At 34.6% G+C, this 18,561-nt stretch overlaps 1 protein-coding gene across 2 annotated transcripts in view; it reads left to right on the plus strand.

Moving 5' to 3' along the window:
* Positions 1-18,561, plus strand: part of EDIL3 (EGF like repeats and discoidin domains 3) — a 413,532-nt gene that overhangs the window by 381,713 nt on the left and 13,258 nt on the right. For both annotated transcript variants that reach the window (XM_032335811.1, XM_032335809.1), the window contains one exon: positions 6,712-6,867. In XM_032335811.1, coding sequence (XP_032191702.1) covers positions 6,712-6,867 — 156 coding nt within the window. The remainder of the gene's footprint in view (positions 1-6,711; positions 6,868-18,561) is intronic.

Below are 18,561 nucleotides of genomic sequence, written 5' to 3' on the forward strand. Positions count from 1 at the left end.
TCAGGGTCCTGGGATCGAGTCCCGCATCGGGCTCTCTGCTCAGCAGGGAGCCTGCTTCCCTCTCTCTCTCTCTCTGTCTGCCTCTCCATCTACTTGTGATTTCTCTCTGTCAAATAAATAAATAAAATCTTAAAAAAAAATAAAATTAAATGGCATAGCAAATTAGGAAAAGATGCAATGACTATAACAGAAGCCAATATTGATGTTACATATAAATAAATAATTCTTAAAGCCAACAAGAACATCTTTAATCTAATAGCTAATAAAGAATGCATTAAATGTAAAAATGCCATTTTTTAAACTATCAAAATGTAAAATTTTATAAAACAGGATTAGTATGTAGAGAAAAAATTATCATATACTGTAGATGCAAGTGTATAATTGTTCTAGAGACAAGGGAAACAATTTATAGCACATTTCAAATGACAGGTCTTTTATGCCAATAAAGCAATAATTGCACCAACAAGCAAAGATATGAACATGGGAGTTCATTCTAGTTTTTTACTGAAGAAAAAGAATTGGAAACAAATTAAAAGAATGCCAATAGGGGATTGGTTAAATAATTTTCATATTCATTCTTGTATCCATAATAAAGAATGTGACACAGCCATTACACAATATTATTTGTATGTAAAAATACCCATAGTAAATGAAAAATGCAAGTTATAAAGCAACATGTATACTGTGAGTTTATTTTTATGAAGATATATGGGAATAACTGTCTGCAAATATGAATATCAAGAGGTCAACCAGAATTAACTCTGGATAATAAAATTATAGATTATGTTATCTGAATTCCTTCTATCTCTTTCACCACCTGAAATTTTCACAATGAGTGTTTATTATATATCTTTAGAAAATGAATCTATTTTTCACATCCTTTTACCAAATAACCCTAATTCTGTGAATTTATCCTATGTAAGTGAGATATGTGGCCAAATGAAAAGACTAGGATTTTTGGAGAATATCAATTTTAGTAGAGAAAAATTGAGGGCACAGGGAGGAATAAATGTTTTATAGTAAATAATTGATTGCAGCAAAGCTTTAACATGGTGTGTTAGGGCAAAAAGAAAGTCTTAAAAAATAGTTTGTTTACTGATGAAATACTAAGTGGAAAAAAGAATGAACTAATTGAGCTGCAAATGCAGACCAAAAGTGCAACCAAGACCTGGTAGCCAGTCAAATGCCAAGTCAAATTTGCCTAAAAATCCCATGCTTAGGGTGGATAAAAAGCATTGATTGTATCTGATAGTGAGACAGAGTTGCCTTCTCCTCTTTCTGTATTTTCAATTTTCTTCATAGCTTGTATTACTTCCATGAGCAAGATTATTAAAATACAATAAAATTATTAAACATAAATTGTACATAGTTACCATGCTATCTCTCATCCTCAGTTAAAACATGCAGTTGAACTACTGCATGATTCTAAATAATCTCTTTTAAAAAGTTAGCAGTCATGAGCTGACAGCATTCATGGGGTGTAGATCAGGTTGACCTGGAGCTTTGTTCATGTTATAATTGCAGGTAATTGTTAAATACAGAATTATCTCAATTTTGAATCCAGGGCAGATGATACCTAGATATCTGGAATGTCTACTCTATGCCAGGTGTCCTGCAAAACATACTCCTGAATGATCACCTAAGCTTATAAAGCTTGTTTGTGGCACCAGGCATAGGTTAGGTGTGGTTTTATATGTAAAAGGCGTACTATAAAACACCACTGAAACAGAAAAGTCCCTCTATCCTTTGAAAGGTTATTTCATGGTATAATTTTTTCTATTAGTTCTCATAGCTGTAACGTTCAATATGGAAAAAGTAATTGCTATAATAAATATTTAAAAATATTATTAGCAACTTCAACTTTTTCAAGTACAGGGAGGAGAGCAATAATGAGTAGCGAAATGAATATGTAGGATATAGTATTTATGAATACTGAATGTGTAACCTTAGGGCTACTAGATTGTATCAGATACAGGAGCAGGATAATATTTCATATTGAGTTCATCATGTTAACTAGCTGGCCTACAAATATGCACTAAAAGTGTTACCAACATCTGATAACCAAAAATATTGTTCAAATACCGAGAACAGTGAATGATGTGCCTTCAATGGACCTAGAATTACATACAGTTGTATTATGTAATGTTATGGTAAAAAAATTCTTTACTAAAACCAAAATGTTATCTAAACATTTTACCCATAATTTCATTTTTAAATGCCATATAATTATATTAGCTTCAAAATTACTTATGTTCAGTGAGTTAATTTTACAAAGCTCTGTGAAATTATAAAATATGTCATTCAAAATAACCAATAACAGAAAGGCAAACTCTAGAGCATTTTAGATGCAGCTGTGTTGCATATTTCAGTGATAAATCTCTTGGGTCCTTTTCTTGTCTTTTCACTTTTCTTGCGCACTTGTGTATCTGTATCACTTTTCATTTTCCTCACCCTTTTAAGTACATCTCTGTGAAAATCAGCTGACTTTTCTAGTCTGCCCTTCCAGGAAGCCATCTGTTAGGGTATGATGCAGACATCTGAAATGTCATTTATCTTGACCTTTCTCAAACAGATGCTCTTAGTTGTTCTATAGTTTTTCTAAGTTAGACACTCTAAAAATAATTATGCTTCACTAAAACATTACAGGACATTTTACAACAAAAGAGTTATATTCCTACATAACCCTCATGCAATACTTCTTTCTTTACTCACATATCATTTGAGCCTTTTTGTATATGCATCCTTTTTTTACTCATATAATTAAAGGAAAATTAATCACTCACTATAATTTGGAATCTAATTCCCTCTGTTAGTATTATTTTGGAACCATTTCCCTATTGTAATATAATCTCTTTTTTTTAAGATTTTATTTATTTATTTGGCAGACAGAGATCACAAGTAGGCAGAGAGGCAGGCAGAGAGAGAGGAGGAAGCAGGCTCCCTACTGAGCAGAAAGCCTGATGCAGGGCTCGATCCCAGGACCCTGAGATCATGACCTGAGCCAAAGGCAGAGGCTTTAACCCACTGAGCCACCCAGGTGCCCCAGTATAATCTTAATATTCAAATGAAGATGTACAAAACTCCATAAAATTATATTATTTTTAGTAAGCCATTTCACCGATAAATGGGAATTTCAGTGCTTCTAATTCTCTCTACTTTAAGTAAAGATGAAATGACTATCTTTGTATACAACCTGAGAAGCTGACCAAAATATACTATGATCCAGAAGTTGCTTCTAGGACAATCAGGCCATTTCCCTGATTCTATATTTTTTTTTTCTAATAACATGCTGAGACTGATAATGGATTATTCCCCCAGATTTATTTATTGTTTTATTCTCATCAAATTCTTATAAAGCCCTTACTATAGTCTGTATGTTGTTTTACACACTTAGTAAATATTAATTCATCTAATCCTCATAAAATCCTATGAGGATTGTTATCTTCATTTTTCAGATGAGGAAAATGAGATGTGGAGAAGTCAAGTAGCCTGCCCAAGGGCATAGAGCCAGTAAGGGCAGAGCCATTTGGGGAACCCAGACCATCCAGTTTTTCTCCAAAAGACTGACTGTCAGTATCAGAAGATTGGAGATTATTTTTAACTTGTTGCCTTTCCCAGTAAAATCTGGTTGGCACCACTGGGCCTCTGTTTCCTTGACCAGTGATGTTACACAATGTAGAAAAAAAGGGGGAAGACGGCCGGCATTTTCTGCAGTGGTACCTTACGGCATCCTTAGCCATGAAACATACTTAGGAAGTAGTTTTAGCTCAATCCAGCAAAGCCTTTATTGAGGGACTGTTATATGTAAGCCACATTTAATACAGATCCAGGCATGAAGTGCAGTGCACTGAGCCAAATACCTACCCATATGCCAGCTCAGTACCCTAAATGACCTGCTGTATTCAAGCCAAACCTTGGGAGGTAAGTGTCTGTCTACAACAGCTGAAGGCATTTTGTCCAACATGTTTGCAGTACAACTTTAACTCAGAAGATCTGTAAGAAGGCAAAGTACTTATGAGCCAATGGTAAGCATAGATCTAGAAGAATGAGCTTTTCTGGAATCATTGTGAACATGAGAGTGACACATCTGTGACTGTGTCCCAGACAGATCTGTCCATGTCCTGTTGCAGGAGTTTCGTGTTAAGTGTGGGATACTGATTATTTTTACACTAAGAGAAGTTTTCTTAGGCCTGGTATTCTAAGTTTAATGTAGCAAATCTTAGGACAAAATCCAGCTTGAAACAGATTGCTGACTATTTAAGTAGAGAAGTTGACTTAACTGGAACAAAAAAGAAAAACATTTCTAGTTTAAAAAAAGGAAAAAAAAGCTGGAGAAGGGGAGCAGTTAGAGTGGGAGAAAAACATATCTGTTAGAAAGAGCCAAGACATACAACTTAAGGAGAAAACATCTCCACCCAGCAGGAAACCCAGCTAAGTTTAAGAAATAGCACAGAAAAAGAGATACGCTATAAGACTCTTCATTGCATCATCTTAGCTAAAGACTCATAGACATTTAGGGACTATAAAGAATCCAGCCTTAGAAGTGCTCATATTCTTGGTGACAGTTTGAGTTCCTGTGTGTTTGTAGTGTGGATGGTAATGCAGTGACTCAGAATACTGTAAGGTTTTTTTGCCCGCTGAGCGTCAGCAACATTAAGAGCATTTTGAAGAGCAGTGTCTATGCCCAGGTGTCTCTGTGCAATTATATTTGGATTTAGGACAACAAAAGCAATGCATATTTTTAACTCTGGGCAAGGGAGGAACAGAGATGAAATTCATGTTAAAACACAGGGCTCTTCCAATATTGTAAAGCCAGGATTGACTTGGACTGGGCTTAGAGTTGCTATAAATTTGATGAGTATGGCGAGGAAGCTTTGAGATTTTTCAGAAATTTCTGAAATAGTCACAAAGAACAGAAAGAAATCATTCAGTGAGAATTTAAATGTATGGTGGAACTTTGAATCAGAAAGATGGATTTGAATCTAGCATCCTCCCTTTACTCACTATTTATCTTTAGATCACACATCATGCTATAATGGGCATCTGTTTCCTCATCTCAAAGGCTGTATAGGGCTGTTGAGAGGATTCAGTGAGGACAAAAGAAAGCACTTAGTGTAGTTCCTATGAGATAGCAACAGTTTCCTTCCCAGGTATAATTTGGCCATCTTGCATCTCTGTGGGACAGGTAAGGTATTTTAGATGCTATAATACATGTTTAGGAAATAGCAAAATCAGAAGTATTTCTAGTTTTTGATAAAATTTCTAAAATGTTTTAATAACTCATTAAAGGTAGTTTTCTGTCTTAATCCATTATCCAGTTTGAGTCTAAACTCTCTAACTAAGGAATGTTCCAAAAAGTGTTGAAAAGCCCCTATGACTTTTTTAATAAATATCCCTAGGCTGTGAAACATTGGGAATTTTTTTCATATCTTTATTGAAGAGCATCTAAATGCAGTAATTAAATATGGTCTATTCAATGCATTCTCTGTAGCTTTCTTTTCATTCATGTACTGATCTGACCCATGACTATTTGTGGCTATATACATTGCACAGGATGGAGAACCTGAAATAGAAACAAAAGGACATAGTGGTTGAAGGCCACCAAGGTCACACATGGGATCATGACAGCGAAAGATGATAAGATCAAGGATGTAAGCAGGGCAATTAGTCATAGGAAGTAGGAGGAAGTAGGTGGCTATTGTGGAAGGAGAGAGGAAGCTGTAGATTAAGGAACATCAATAAACCTCAAGGTAAAGGTCTTATAAGAATTGTCTGCAGGGAAAACAAAGATTCCTATAATTTTTTAAAATTCACATCCTAAGAAGAAAAGCTTCATGAATTAGAGAACAAAGAAGAATATACTAAATTTTTCAGTGTTGTGTACTCTTTTTTCATAAATATTAATCCTATCTTTTGCGTTTCAATTGCATCCTGATTAATTTAATGCTTACCAGATAATCATGAGCCTTAAGGTTTTATAAGTACATAGTTCATAGGATCAACTATGAGGATCATAGTTGATAGGATCAACCTTATGAGCACAGATCCCACAGGTCATGGATGCATACTTTAATCTGTCTTCATTTTTGAAGAATGCCTGACTTCCTCCTCAACATTTAGGATTGTACTTTTCTGAAAGAGATTTTCACTGGACAACAATTACTGTTACTCAATTCTATATTCTGAGCTGATTAAAATTCATGGAGACAATGTTGGCTTTTATTTAATGTTTAACTGTGGTACATATATCATTTTTATTCCTAATGTGTACACAAGTATAGTTTTATTTTTATTGTTATTGAATTGACCAGTAAAGTCAGCAAATTGAATTACAAGCACTAGCTGTCGAAGATAATAATCATTTCAAGAAGGTCAGACTTTCCAGCTTTGTGCTATCTTAGTTGCACAAAACTGCATGGCTAGATATATCAGTTTATTATAAAATTGATTGGTAGACTGAAATGACCATCAATTTATTTACCATCACTTTATTTTAAAATGGTCAAAATAGTTATTCAACTAAACTTATCCAGCAGCAAAATCAAAGTTATAAGCCAATAATAGACTTGATCATCAGTTTCAATATTCAAATAATCAGTGTATTTTTGGCTTGAGCATGTATGTTACTTTAATCTTCTAAATTCAAGAGACTTGCAAATTTATAATGGACTCTATTGTGGCATTTAAATTAAATCTTTTCCTTTTTCTTAGGTGGACCTTCTGGTCCCTACCAAAGTAACTGGCATCATTACACAAGGAGCTAAAGATTTTGGTCATGTACAGTTCGTAGGCTCCTACAAACTAGCTTACAGCAATGATGGAGAACACTGGACTGTATACCAGGATGAAAAGCAAAGAAAAGATAAGGTAAGTGATCTGAATGGTTTAGAATAGGCAGAAATGGAGTACCAAGCTGAATTCAAGTTTGACTGAATGAACTACTTATACTTAAGTATTAAACATAATGGCTATAAAATAATGTTAAATAAAAGTTTTAACATTTTCCATATTATCAGTTATCTAAGATCCAGCTAAATAAAATTTGTTTATATTTTATAAACCTAATAGAAGCTTGAATAATTTATCATAAAGTACATGTAAATAGTTACTGTTGAAATACTTGCCACTCTTAATTTTACTTTTTTAAAAGATTTTATGTATTTATTTGATTTTAGTAAAAGAGAGCACACATGCTCTGTCTTTATAAGAGAGTTGGGTAAGGGGCAGACAGGGAGGGAGAGGGAGACAATCTCAGGCTGACTCTTCCATGACCATGGAGCCCAACACAGGGCTTGATCTCACGATCCTGATATCATGACCTGAGCCGAAACCCAGGTGCCCCTAATTTTGCTATTGAAAAACATTACTGATATTAGTAAAAAATGTTCTTTGGTAGAAAAATATTTCAAAAATTAACTAAAAGATGTTTTAATTATATATTTCCTTGATTATTTTGTTAATTGGGAATTTTAGAAATGGACAAATTTTAACTATTACACTGGTTTATCAAAATTAAAACATAGGTTGTTTCTGTGCTCACTTTCCTTGATTCTTTTTAATTCATAGGTTTGTTAAATTTTTTGACCTGTGTAACTATTTTAATATTATAGTAGTAGATATATATTATTGCACCGTACAGTTCTACGCTATATTTGTCTAATTGTTTTTTTCTAAAAGTTCTTACCATTTTAAACATCTTTCCATAGTATCTCCTGGTCTGAATTTCTGTAGGGCCCTAAAAAATGGAAGTGCTCAGTCTCTATATCAGTAACTAATTCATTCAGATGTTAAAGTGTAGCCTCAGTTGGACCAATGAAATTGAAACTCATTAATCCCTTAGAGTGTTTGTGCAAAGAACTCTAACTTTCTAAAGACATAACACAAACATATCTTAGTTCCAAGATCTGGGGGGAAACTATAATAGGTTAAGTATTTCTGAGTTAATAATGAATTCTTCCATTTTATGTAGCCCTTTCATTCCCTTACTCTTTTCATATTATTAACCAGTAGAAAGTTGAGAATATCTTGCTTTTTTATTTTTTAAGATTTTACTTATTATTTATTTGAGAGAGCGAGAAAGAGAACTTGAGTAGGAGAGAGGCAGAGGGAGAAGCAGACTGCCCACTGAGCAGGGAGCCCAATGTGGGACTCAATCCCAGGACCCTGAGACTATGACCTGAGCCAAAAGCAGACACTTAACTAACTGAGCCACACAAGCACCATAGGAATATCTTTCTTCTTCAAATATTCAAGACAGAGAATTGATACATTTCCCCAGCAGTATTGAGCCTGGAATGGCTATTCCAGTGGGTCAATAGAATCTGAATTCAGTTCACATAAAATTCACTTTAGGGGAGACATGTTTTTAGGTTTAGATTATAAAATCCATACTATTTACCTTTTAACATCTCAGAACACACCCATTGTGCATCTCAGGATACATTCATTTAACATCTCAGAAAACACACACACACTTTATATTTTAACATCTCAGAAACTGTTGTATCTTACTATGTCACAATTAAATTGGGAGCATTTATTATTTTCTAGAAGAACCTAAAATAATGGCATGATTTCTAATCAATAGCATCTTAGACTGAATGAATATAGGGTTTTTTGTAAAGCCATCTTTAAATGTATTTGTGAGCTATAGACAAATACCTGCTATGATTTCTGGCAAATAATTATTTCAGCTACTACCTTTCACTTTGTTACAGTAGGCATTCTGATGCATAGGGAATGAAAATGTATTCCATAAAATGAAGCTTTTTAAACTCCATAAATTATATAGCTCTTGAAATTAATTTTAAGACATAAATATTCTCATCCATTATCCATGTGTAATACTCACAAAGGCGTCTGGATGGCTCCGTCAGTTGAGTGTCCAGCTCTTAGTTTTGGCTCAGGTCATGATCTCAGGGTCATGGAACTGAGCCCTACAAGGGGCTCCTTACTCAGTAGAGAGTCAACTTGAAATTCTCCCTTCCTCTCCCTCTCCCCCTCACCCCCCTAAAATAAATAAATAAATCTTTAAAAAAAAAAAATCTTATCTGCAATTAGCAAAATCCCTATATAGATTGATTTACGAAAGAAATATAAAGAAAAATGTGATTAAATTATTGTACTGATGAAATACTTTTTTTTTTTATCACTGGGCATATTTTTATTTATTTATTTTTTTATTTATTTCCAGCGTAACAGTATTCATTATTTTTGCACCACACCCCGTGCTCCATGCAATCCGTGCCCTCTATAATACCCACCACCTGGTACCCCAACCTCCCACCCCCCGTCCCTTCAAAACCCTCAGATTGTTTTTCAGAGTCCATAGTCTCTCATGGTTCACCTCCCCTTCCAATTTCCCCCAACTCCCTTCTCCACTCTTTTTTAAGACTTTATGTATTTGACACAGAGAGAGAGAGATCACAGTAGGCAGAGAGGCAGGCAGAGGGGGAAGGGGAACCAGGCTCCCTGCCTTTTTTTTTTTTTTTTTAAAGATTTAGTTATTTATTTATTTGACAGACAGAGATCACAAGTAGGCAGACAGGCATGCAGGGTGGGGGTTGGGAAGAAGGCTCCCTGCTGAGCCGAGAGCCTGATACATGGCTCTATCCCAGGACCCTGGGATCATGACCCAAGCCAAAGGCAGAGGCTTAAACCACTGAGCCACCCAGGTCCCCTGATGAAATACTTTTTTGTCTCCATTTACATTGAGTGTGTGATTTCATGATTGTATATGAATAACTTTTTAATTTTTCCCTTAATAATAGATGAGGCATTTGCGTATTACTGCATTTTATTTCATTATCTTTGTTTGAAATGCATGTAAAATTTTTGTCAAGTTGACCAAGATTTTCTATATCCTTACTGATTTTCTATCTACTTATATTATCAATTATGGAGAAAGCAATGTGGAAATCTCCAACTATAATTGTGGTATTCCCGATTTCTTCTTGCAGTTATATCAGTGTTTACTTGATGTATTTTGAAGCTCTTCTAAAAGATCCATGATCAGCTAGGGCCATAACTTCCACTTGCTCAGATAGCTCCTTTGTGATTAGAAAATGACCATCTTTATCCCTAGAAATATTTTTTGATCTGAAAACTGCTTTACTGGTATAAGTAGAAGTACTTCAGCTTTCTTTTGATTATTGCTATGTTGGTGTGTGTTTTTTTCATCCTTTTACTTTTAACCCATTTGTACCTTATATTTGAAACACATTTCTTTAAAAAAAGAAAGAAAGAAAGAAATACATTTCTTCTATGCAGCATATAGTTGGGTCTCTTTTTTTTTTTTCCAATCCTGCTATCTCTGCTTTTTAATCAGAGCATTTAAACCATTTATATTTAATGTGAATACTGCTATAATTGGCTTTAAATCTGTCATCTTTCTGTTTATTTTCCTACTTGTTGCATCTTTCCATTTTTTTTTTCTTTTTTTCTGTCTTCTTTTGGATTAATAGAATTTCTTTAATGATTCCAGTCGGGGGTTTTTTGTTGTTGACTTATTTGCTATAACTTTATTTTTTATTATTGCAGTGATTTCTGTAGGATTTGTAGCATATATTTAAACTTACTTGTCTACCTTCAAATTAATGCAGAGCCCCAGAAACTTACCTCTAGAAGCACAAAATAGATCTTAGCTATAAATCCATGTGCTTAGGAACCACATTTATTATAACACTTGATTTTGACATTCCCCAAGTAAGTCTTACCATAAAGAAAGAAATAGGCTCCCACTAGGCAAGTTGGTCAACCATGAGAGTAAATTGATACCCAGTGAAAAGGATGTAGGCCAGAATTCTTATGTGAGACAATAAATCAGTGTCATCTGTCCAATATAAAAATTTCTGAAGAACTAAACCATTTTAATATTATAAATATGACAATCAGCTAAACCTAGACCATGTAACTGGTAGTATTAAAATTAAATTTAATCAGTTTGTTTATGGTATTACAACTAATTCACTATGATGAAGAAAAGCCTTAGATAAGTTTATTATTTATTACTGAAGAAAACAACAAACTCCAATAAACTGTACATAAGAATACAGCAATTACTATTATCATAAAGAAATACTTTATGTATAAGAAGGAAGAGCAAAAGTTCTTTGAACACTTGGCAATGTAGCATATATATATATTATATATATACATATATATATATATATACCCATCATAATATACATGTATATATATATATGTACATGTATATATATTCAAATAGTAAAATATTTTTACTAGGTATTTTACCTCTAATTTTATATATTCTTCATAGGTGTGCTCTTCTTCTTTATAGAAGCCCTCCACAACTGAGCAATTAATCTTTCTGAATAAGCCATTTCCTATTGATTCCTAATAAATATTTGTGTCTTGTTCTCCATGGTTACTTTCCATAAGGGAAAAAGACTTCAGTCTTTACAAATGCAAATTCAACTACAAACTTTCAGCCACACAAGTATTATAAATGCACTGAATGTTTTGGCACAAAGCATGTGCTTGTGAAATGTTTTATGTATGTACATTTCAAAAGGAAATATTTACAAACAAAATTTTCTGATTCCCTTTTTGTATCTTTCCATTTTTATTGACTGCTTGCTCTAATAGATTTTTGGGGTGTAGGTATAGAAGTCTGCTGTAGATCCAGAAACAAGATTACTTCAGAAAAACCATTTCTAAATAATAGCAATTTTCTAGGTTTACCGCAAGTGGTATAAATGAAATACTAAAAATGTATGAATGCTGAATTTTTTAAAAATGTATGAATGCCCTTTTTGTTTCTCATCAGTTGTAGCTGAATAAGCCTCAGGAAAGCAACACCAAGGAAAAAGTATAAATGTACATTGGAGTGTGTCTAAATGTATGTGTCAGTATATATGTATGTGTGTGTATATATGTGTGCATGTATGTGTGTGTTAATACCTAAAGTCGGTTAAAGAAAAATACATTCCTGTTCTCTTCATTGAAATGTCAGTTTCTCATTATCTTCCCAGAGCCTTTATAAGAATTCCAGTTTACTGTAGCATTTTATTTTTTGACAAAACTCCACATTGTATCTTTCATGACAGAGCATGTGATGATACCATCACAATCTCCACATTCTTATTTTTTTCTTTCTTGTCTATAATATTTTCTAATATTTAACTGACTTATATTTCTCTACTCCATGGATTCAGATACGCTTTTTATTTGAAAGTCAAATGTTCCTTTGCTCTCATGAAAGTGACATTTGTTTTATACTCTTGGAGCTGTTTTTTACTGCAGTTAGCAGGAAAATTGCAAAATTTGACAGACACTTCCAGTGTTTAATTTTTAAGGCTATAAGCCAAAGTAAAACAATAATAAATTTCAGGAAGGGTTCTTATATGGAAAAATTAGAAATGAAAATGGATTTTCTCATCCAATATATTAGTCATAATGTCATGGTGTTTAAATAAACCTGAATTCACACCATGGGGGCTTTCTTCTTTGGGGGAAAAAAAAAGAAGCTGGTAATATTCTGCCTCCCTCCCTGAAATTGTCCAGGTTTTTAAAAGCATAAATCAAAAATTTGCAGCTTCACCCTGGATTTTCTATAAAGGAAAATCCAAAACTTTGTTTCCAGTAAGATTTTATTGGGTCCTTAAAGATGCCACATACTCATCAAGAATGATCCTGCCACACCTTGTTGAACTCTAATTCAGTGGTTACCAAAATTGCCCGATCCTGACCCTCCTGGGGGAGCTTGTTAAAAAATACACATTTCTGGGCCCTGCCTCTGACTCTCAGAGAGATGAACTGGGAATCTAAATGTTTACAGAGGCTCCAGCTAATTTGAATAAATGTTTACAGAAGCCCTAGCTAATTTGAATAATGAGCACGTGTGGGAAAGATGACTCTGACTGGCACCAAATTTTAAGTTTTTGAAACTGAGCATAGTTTTGTATTTTTCTAGTCAGAACGGAACGTATTGTGTGATAATTCTTTAGGACTGACTGGCCTCTAATTTGTCAGGGGTACAAGTCAGTATGAATCTATGTCTCTGATGTAAGTTTAGATTTTCATATTTGCTAGTTGTCTCATGAATACCCACAAGGAAACACGTATTAGCTTTAAACAAATTTTAAATTTAAATAATAAATTTAAGCAGTTAGAACACAGATTAGGTAGGAAAGCATCTAGAAGGATGCGACATTTATAGTCATTCAATTACATATTATTCTGGAGGCAATTATTGTCTACTGTGCTGGATGTACTGGGGGAAACCTGATTATGACAGCGGGTCAAAGAAATCCCAGCCTAATAAGGAACTTGAGAATGGTAGAAAAACTTTGATTCAGTCAGCTCATTTTGAAGACTCAAAAGACAACCTACCAAGTGTATTATTTGATAAAATAGCTGTAGGAAATAAGTAGCACAAGCTTAGAGTTATCTAAGAAAAATAATAATAATATTAAATTAAGCTCATTTCCTAAAAGTCTATGACTCTGCAATAGGAAAAAAAAAAAAAGAGTTCCTGGTTCTTCTCTACTTCCTTTCCTTTCTCAATGTCAATGTAGGGGGAGAAAAAAGGCGGCAACGTCACCAGTCCTTATTAGCAAAGCCTTCATAATCTGCATTGGAGGATATATTCAAATTAATCCATAATTACAGATGCTGCAGGGTATCCTTTCGTTCCTGCTGAAGCTGGCACTGTAAGTAGCTGAAATTAAATTTGAATATTCAGAGCCTCCGAAGTCCAGCTCTTCTGTGAGGCAGAGGTCAGATGAGATGTCAGTTCAGTAATAAAAGCCATGCTGCTCTTCTGAAATTTGAGCCGGGTGTGAAATTTGGAACCTGTGGAATCTCCTGGGAGGTAAAATAAATGGAATCCCCAGTGGCATTCGGTGAGAAGGATTGTAGCAGGAGGAAGTGAAAGGGGATGAATGAGTCTTTCAAGATGGAGCAGCCACAGGTTTCTGAGCTGCAGAATCAAGGACAATCTCCCAGTCTTACAAGGAGACCATTAGTCTCATCCACTCAGTCTTGTTACTATTTTCAAATAAGGCGAAAGGGAAAGAAAAGATGCTGCTTTTCTGAAAGTGGTTTCCAACAACTAATTGACTCTACACAAAGCATTCAGATTCAAAAACAGCAAATGAGTCGTGCCCCTACATGCCAGGGATTTATATGTAGTCACTCACTGTAGGGTACTTACGTAGGTAATTGGGTAGTGACTTAATTGGAACTTAGTTAAGGAAATAATTCTACGGTTTCAGCATTGTCTAAAAATAAGGTTGGTGTTATCTAAATAAACACCATCTGGTATCAACTGTTATTTAGAATTTTATCTGCTTTCTTCCTTGTCATAATTCAATATTATGGGACCCGGCTGGGATTTGTGTTGGTATAAAGAATACACAATCACCTGTATTCGCATAGATGTCGATGTTATTAGATTTTCAGACTCAGGACACCTCCTGAGACTGTTTCTGTTTTGGCGGAATGTAAAGTTCAGTGATGGGCTCACCATTTTTAATTTTAATTATATTAAAAAGCCCTCCCCAAGAGTTGATAGAGATAATAGTTAATGTCATGATTCCGCTTTTAATGCAAAACCAAAAAAATGCATAGAACTAAGAAATTAAAAGAAAAAAATGCAGTCTTTGGGGCTGATGTGCTCTAGACTGAATGAAAAGTGGTAACAGTCTGAAATAAAATATTTAGTAAAAACCTATAAATAAAACATTCAGTTATTGCCATAATCTATATATACCAACTAAAAAGTTCAAGGAATTCCTGTTATACCTTATGGACCTTTTATAATTCATGCTTTTGACAAAAATAGAATGGAGCCCCTGTAAATTTTACTAAGGCCTCTGACCAAGATGGCTGTATCTCAAGAACTAACCTCGTATAGAAGAATTGATTTATCAAAGTGAAAGTCATTTGCAGACTTAGATGTGCTGGAATGGGAAAGAACAACACCACTGAGCACTTTTAAATTCAGAAAGCAGCTTATTTCACCAGTGGGAAGTGCGGTAGCCATTGTTAAGGAGCACAGAGAACAACACAACGTGGACTCAGCAATCAGAATCAGTTGGGAGATGGGGTCTGGGGGTCAGAAACAAGGCAGAAGACTGGATGCAAGTCCAGATGCAAATAGACAAGGGCAGAGGTCAGCTACAGGGAGGACTGTATTTCCATTTCCATGTTTAACATGAACTCCAAGTGTCCTGCCTACCCAAAGTTGTTTGTTCCTGAATAGAGAGTAAATGGTTTACAACAAGGAAAGGAAGGGAGGACCAGGAAATGGGGCTTATGGGATGGAGGTGAACAGGAAGAGGGTTAGTAACTTAAATAATTACAATGATAGAATCCAGTAACTAGCTAAAGGCTGGAGAAAAAAGATAAACTGGAATGATAGACTTGCCACAGGAACACTCAGAAGCTATTGATCTTAAGGAGCTCATTAAGAAGTCATTCAGTTTGTTTGGAGACAGCAAGAGAAAGCTGGTTGTCTTTCTTCAAGAATCAATTTTGAAGTAGCAAAAAAAGAAATTCTTTATATGTTATTTCACATTCTATAATATTAAAGACACACAGTGAAAATAGATGGTTCGTTTTGACCATTGAAGCCATTACATTTCTTAGAGGGCATTTGGATTTTTAATCTGCTTCATTTAAAAGGAAAAACAAAAGCAGAGTGCTGGTCCAAGGACATATATGTGAGGTAGTATGGAAAAACAAGCAAAGCATTAGACACAAAATTCATAAAACTCGCCAGTTTGGGGTGGGTGGGTTGCTGCTATGACTCCTATTTAGTGACAGATAATATCCCAGTGCAGATCCTATGAAACATCATTCTAGGTAAGACAGAAGTGTAAGGTGTTAAATAACAAAAAATCAACCAAGGGAATGTGAAGATCTAATTGGCTTTATTAAATGACTGATGGATAGGTGGCACCCCTTCTAGCAAGTGGAGGGGGCTCAGAGAGTTATATAAAATGGAAGGCTTTTATAGAGGGAGGGTGGGGCAAGAACATGAATAGCATGAGAGGATTGAGGCAGGCAAGGCTGCTTCCCCTTAGGAGTCAAAGCAAAGGGTCTGTTTTATCATGCAAGATTACTTCATCTTCCTCCGGAAGTGGGGAGTCGTGGAGAGAGCCCAGTGGTAGACACATTAGCACCCATCAGAGAATTCCTGACTGACCAGTGAATACTGCATTTCTGGGGGAGGTTGAAACTGTACTAGATTAACTAAGAATCCCCAGTGTAGACATGACCTAACTGATGCCATTTGGGGTCTGTGGGTTTATTTTTAACAAGGGAGACAAAGCGAACAATGCAGGGAGATGCAGTGAGAGACAAACATATATATATTTTTTTCTTTGTGTTAATTATTTTCCATCCTAAAAACTCAAGAACTTCTTTGTTTCCAGAAAATTGGATAAGCTACCTTAAAATTTGAAACCATATAGTTTTTCCAGTTAACAGATGTTTCTGCATGAATGAAAGTGTGAAAAACATAAGAAATATGTTATAGAACATGCTATTAAAGTAAAATGTCCATTAAAAATATTTTTTATTATTACATATCATTATTACATTTATGGCCTTATTTTTCCTAATGCTCAAAGGCCAAAAAACTTTAACGTCTTAATTTTTGAATCTTAATCCAACATCACTCATCAGAAATTAATAAAAATATCCCCAGTGAAAATTATGAACCTCTCATGTTTATGTTTATGTTTGACTTACATATTATTAGACAAAATTGTATAATGACAGTATTCCTCAAAGGAAAGGAATTACTCATTCTCTTATTTAGGTCATGCTTGTATTTTGACTGTGAGGGACCATCAAGTATTTAGCCCACCTTTGACCCTAGGCATCAATTAGAAAGGTTAACACACTAAAAATACTGATTAGTGACAGTTCCCCAATAGAATGGTCAAGGCTAAAAAAGTTTAATAAATTGTTTAAAATTCAGGTGTGTTATCACTCATTAAAAGGTAGTGATGAAACTGATTGAAACAGGAGAGCTTAGCTGAGAAGAATTTTGAATATTTTTATTGGAAGAAATAGAGTCCTATTTAATGTGAATCTAATAGTTATCATTCCCATTATGAAAACTGATGTAGGAAAGACGTTAGGGTTCAAAGCCAATGGCCAAGAAAGAATTCTTGAGATACCTTTGGTGCAAAAATGTGATTTTATTGAAGCCTGGAGACAGGACCCAAGGGCTGAAAGAGGTCATGAGGGGTCATGAGGAGTGGTGCATTATATACTTTTAAGTTGACCTCAGCATAGCATAGGTCTCAAAGAAATTTGGAAGCAAGGTTTCCAGGATCTTGAGGGGGCTAGCATTGTTGGGAAAGGGTCATTTATTACCGTCTAATTAAACCCGAGTCATAAGACTCTTCAATATATATGGGTGGGTCATACGTGTGACAGATGATTGCCAACATGTATCTTGGATGGTTTAGAGATAAAGGAAATTTATAAAGTAATTTGTATTTATTAATGTAGGCTTATAGGATGGGGAACAGAGGGGGCAGTATGGGTTAGGATTGCCTTTCGCCCTTACCAAAGTGTCAACATCAAGGCAGTTGAGTCCCTAGAGGAATGTCACTCTCCTGTTTCAGGGCCTTGTCAGTGGGCTGTGGGTAGTAAGGAAATCTAATAATTCCTCTTCTGCCTCTATTTCCTACATCAAAAATGAGCACGTCATTATTCTGATTGCTGAAACTACACGTTTACCATTGGAGAGAACACAGCAAAAAGTATGAATCCATTTCATGTCTAGATAATTACCAGACAACTAATATTTTGACTGCTTAATGTAATATATTTTGAAAGTGAAAAAATCCTCAAGGACATCAGTTCTACATGGCATGCAAGCCTTTCCACCATCATACCATTAGCTGTAATCTGTGGAGCGATTTAAAGTCTCTAACTTACAAAATGAATTAGTATTCTAGTCTTTTTCTGCTTTTTCACAGGTTAAATCTGAAAAAGGATAAAAGATACCTGTCACAGTTCCACATTTATGAGAAACTATGAAAGGATTTCTGGATCTGCCACACCCTATAAAAATGACCCATTAGGAGAGTGATTCGCATATACTTCCTTTTGTTGGGTCTCAAAGAAAAAGTGTATTTATATGTACGATGGGCTCTTGAGGGACACATCTGTATTAAGCCCCTTCAGGCCCTTTTTATAAAGGCAATGCATTTCTCATCATTTTAAAGCTTCTGGTGTAATTTGAGACACAAAGCTGGTTAAAAGATAATATTTTAAAAAAATAGCAGATGAACCCAGCGATTGTACCTGCATGAAAAGAATATTTTTTCCAGTTTTTCTATGGAAAAACACCCAGAAGACCACACACAGGAATTAATTTCCTGCTTTCCAATAAAGCTAGAAATAAAATTAATGTTGTACAGATAAATGAGATGTTTAATAGTTAATAATAATTAAAGGAAGGTATTCTTCATAAGTGAGTAAAAAAGTGTTATTTTACATAGCAAAAATTTTCTTTTATCTTTTTAGTACTTTACTAATATCTAGAAGTATTAGCAAAGGTGATTTTTTTTTTCC

This window comes from Mustela erminea, chromosome 3, assembly GCF_009829155.1.
Source record: "Mustela erminea isolate mMusErm1 chromosome 3, mMusErm1.Pri, whole genome shotgun sequence".
Lineage (NCBI taxonomy): Eukaryota > Metazoa > Chordata > Mammalia > Carnivora > Mustelidae > Mustela > Mustela erminea.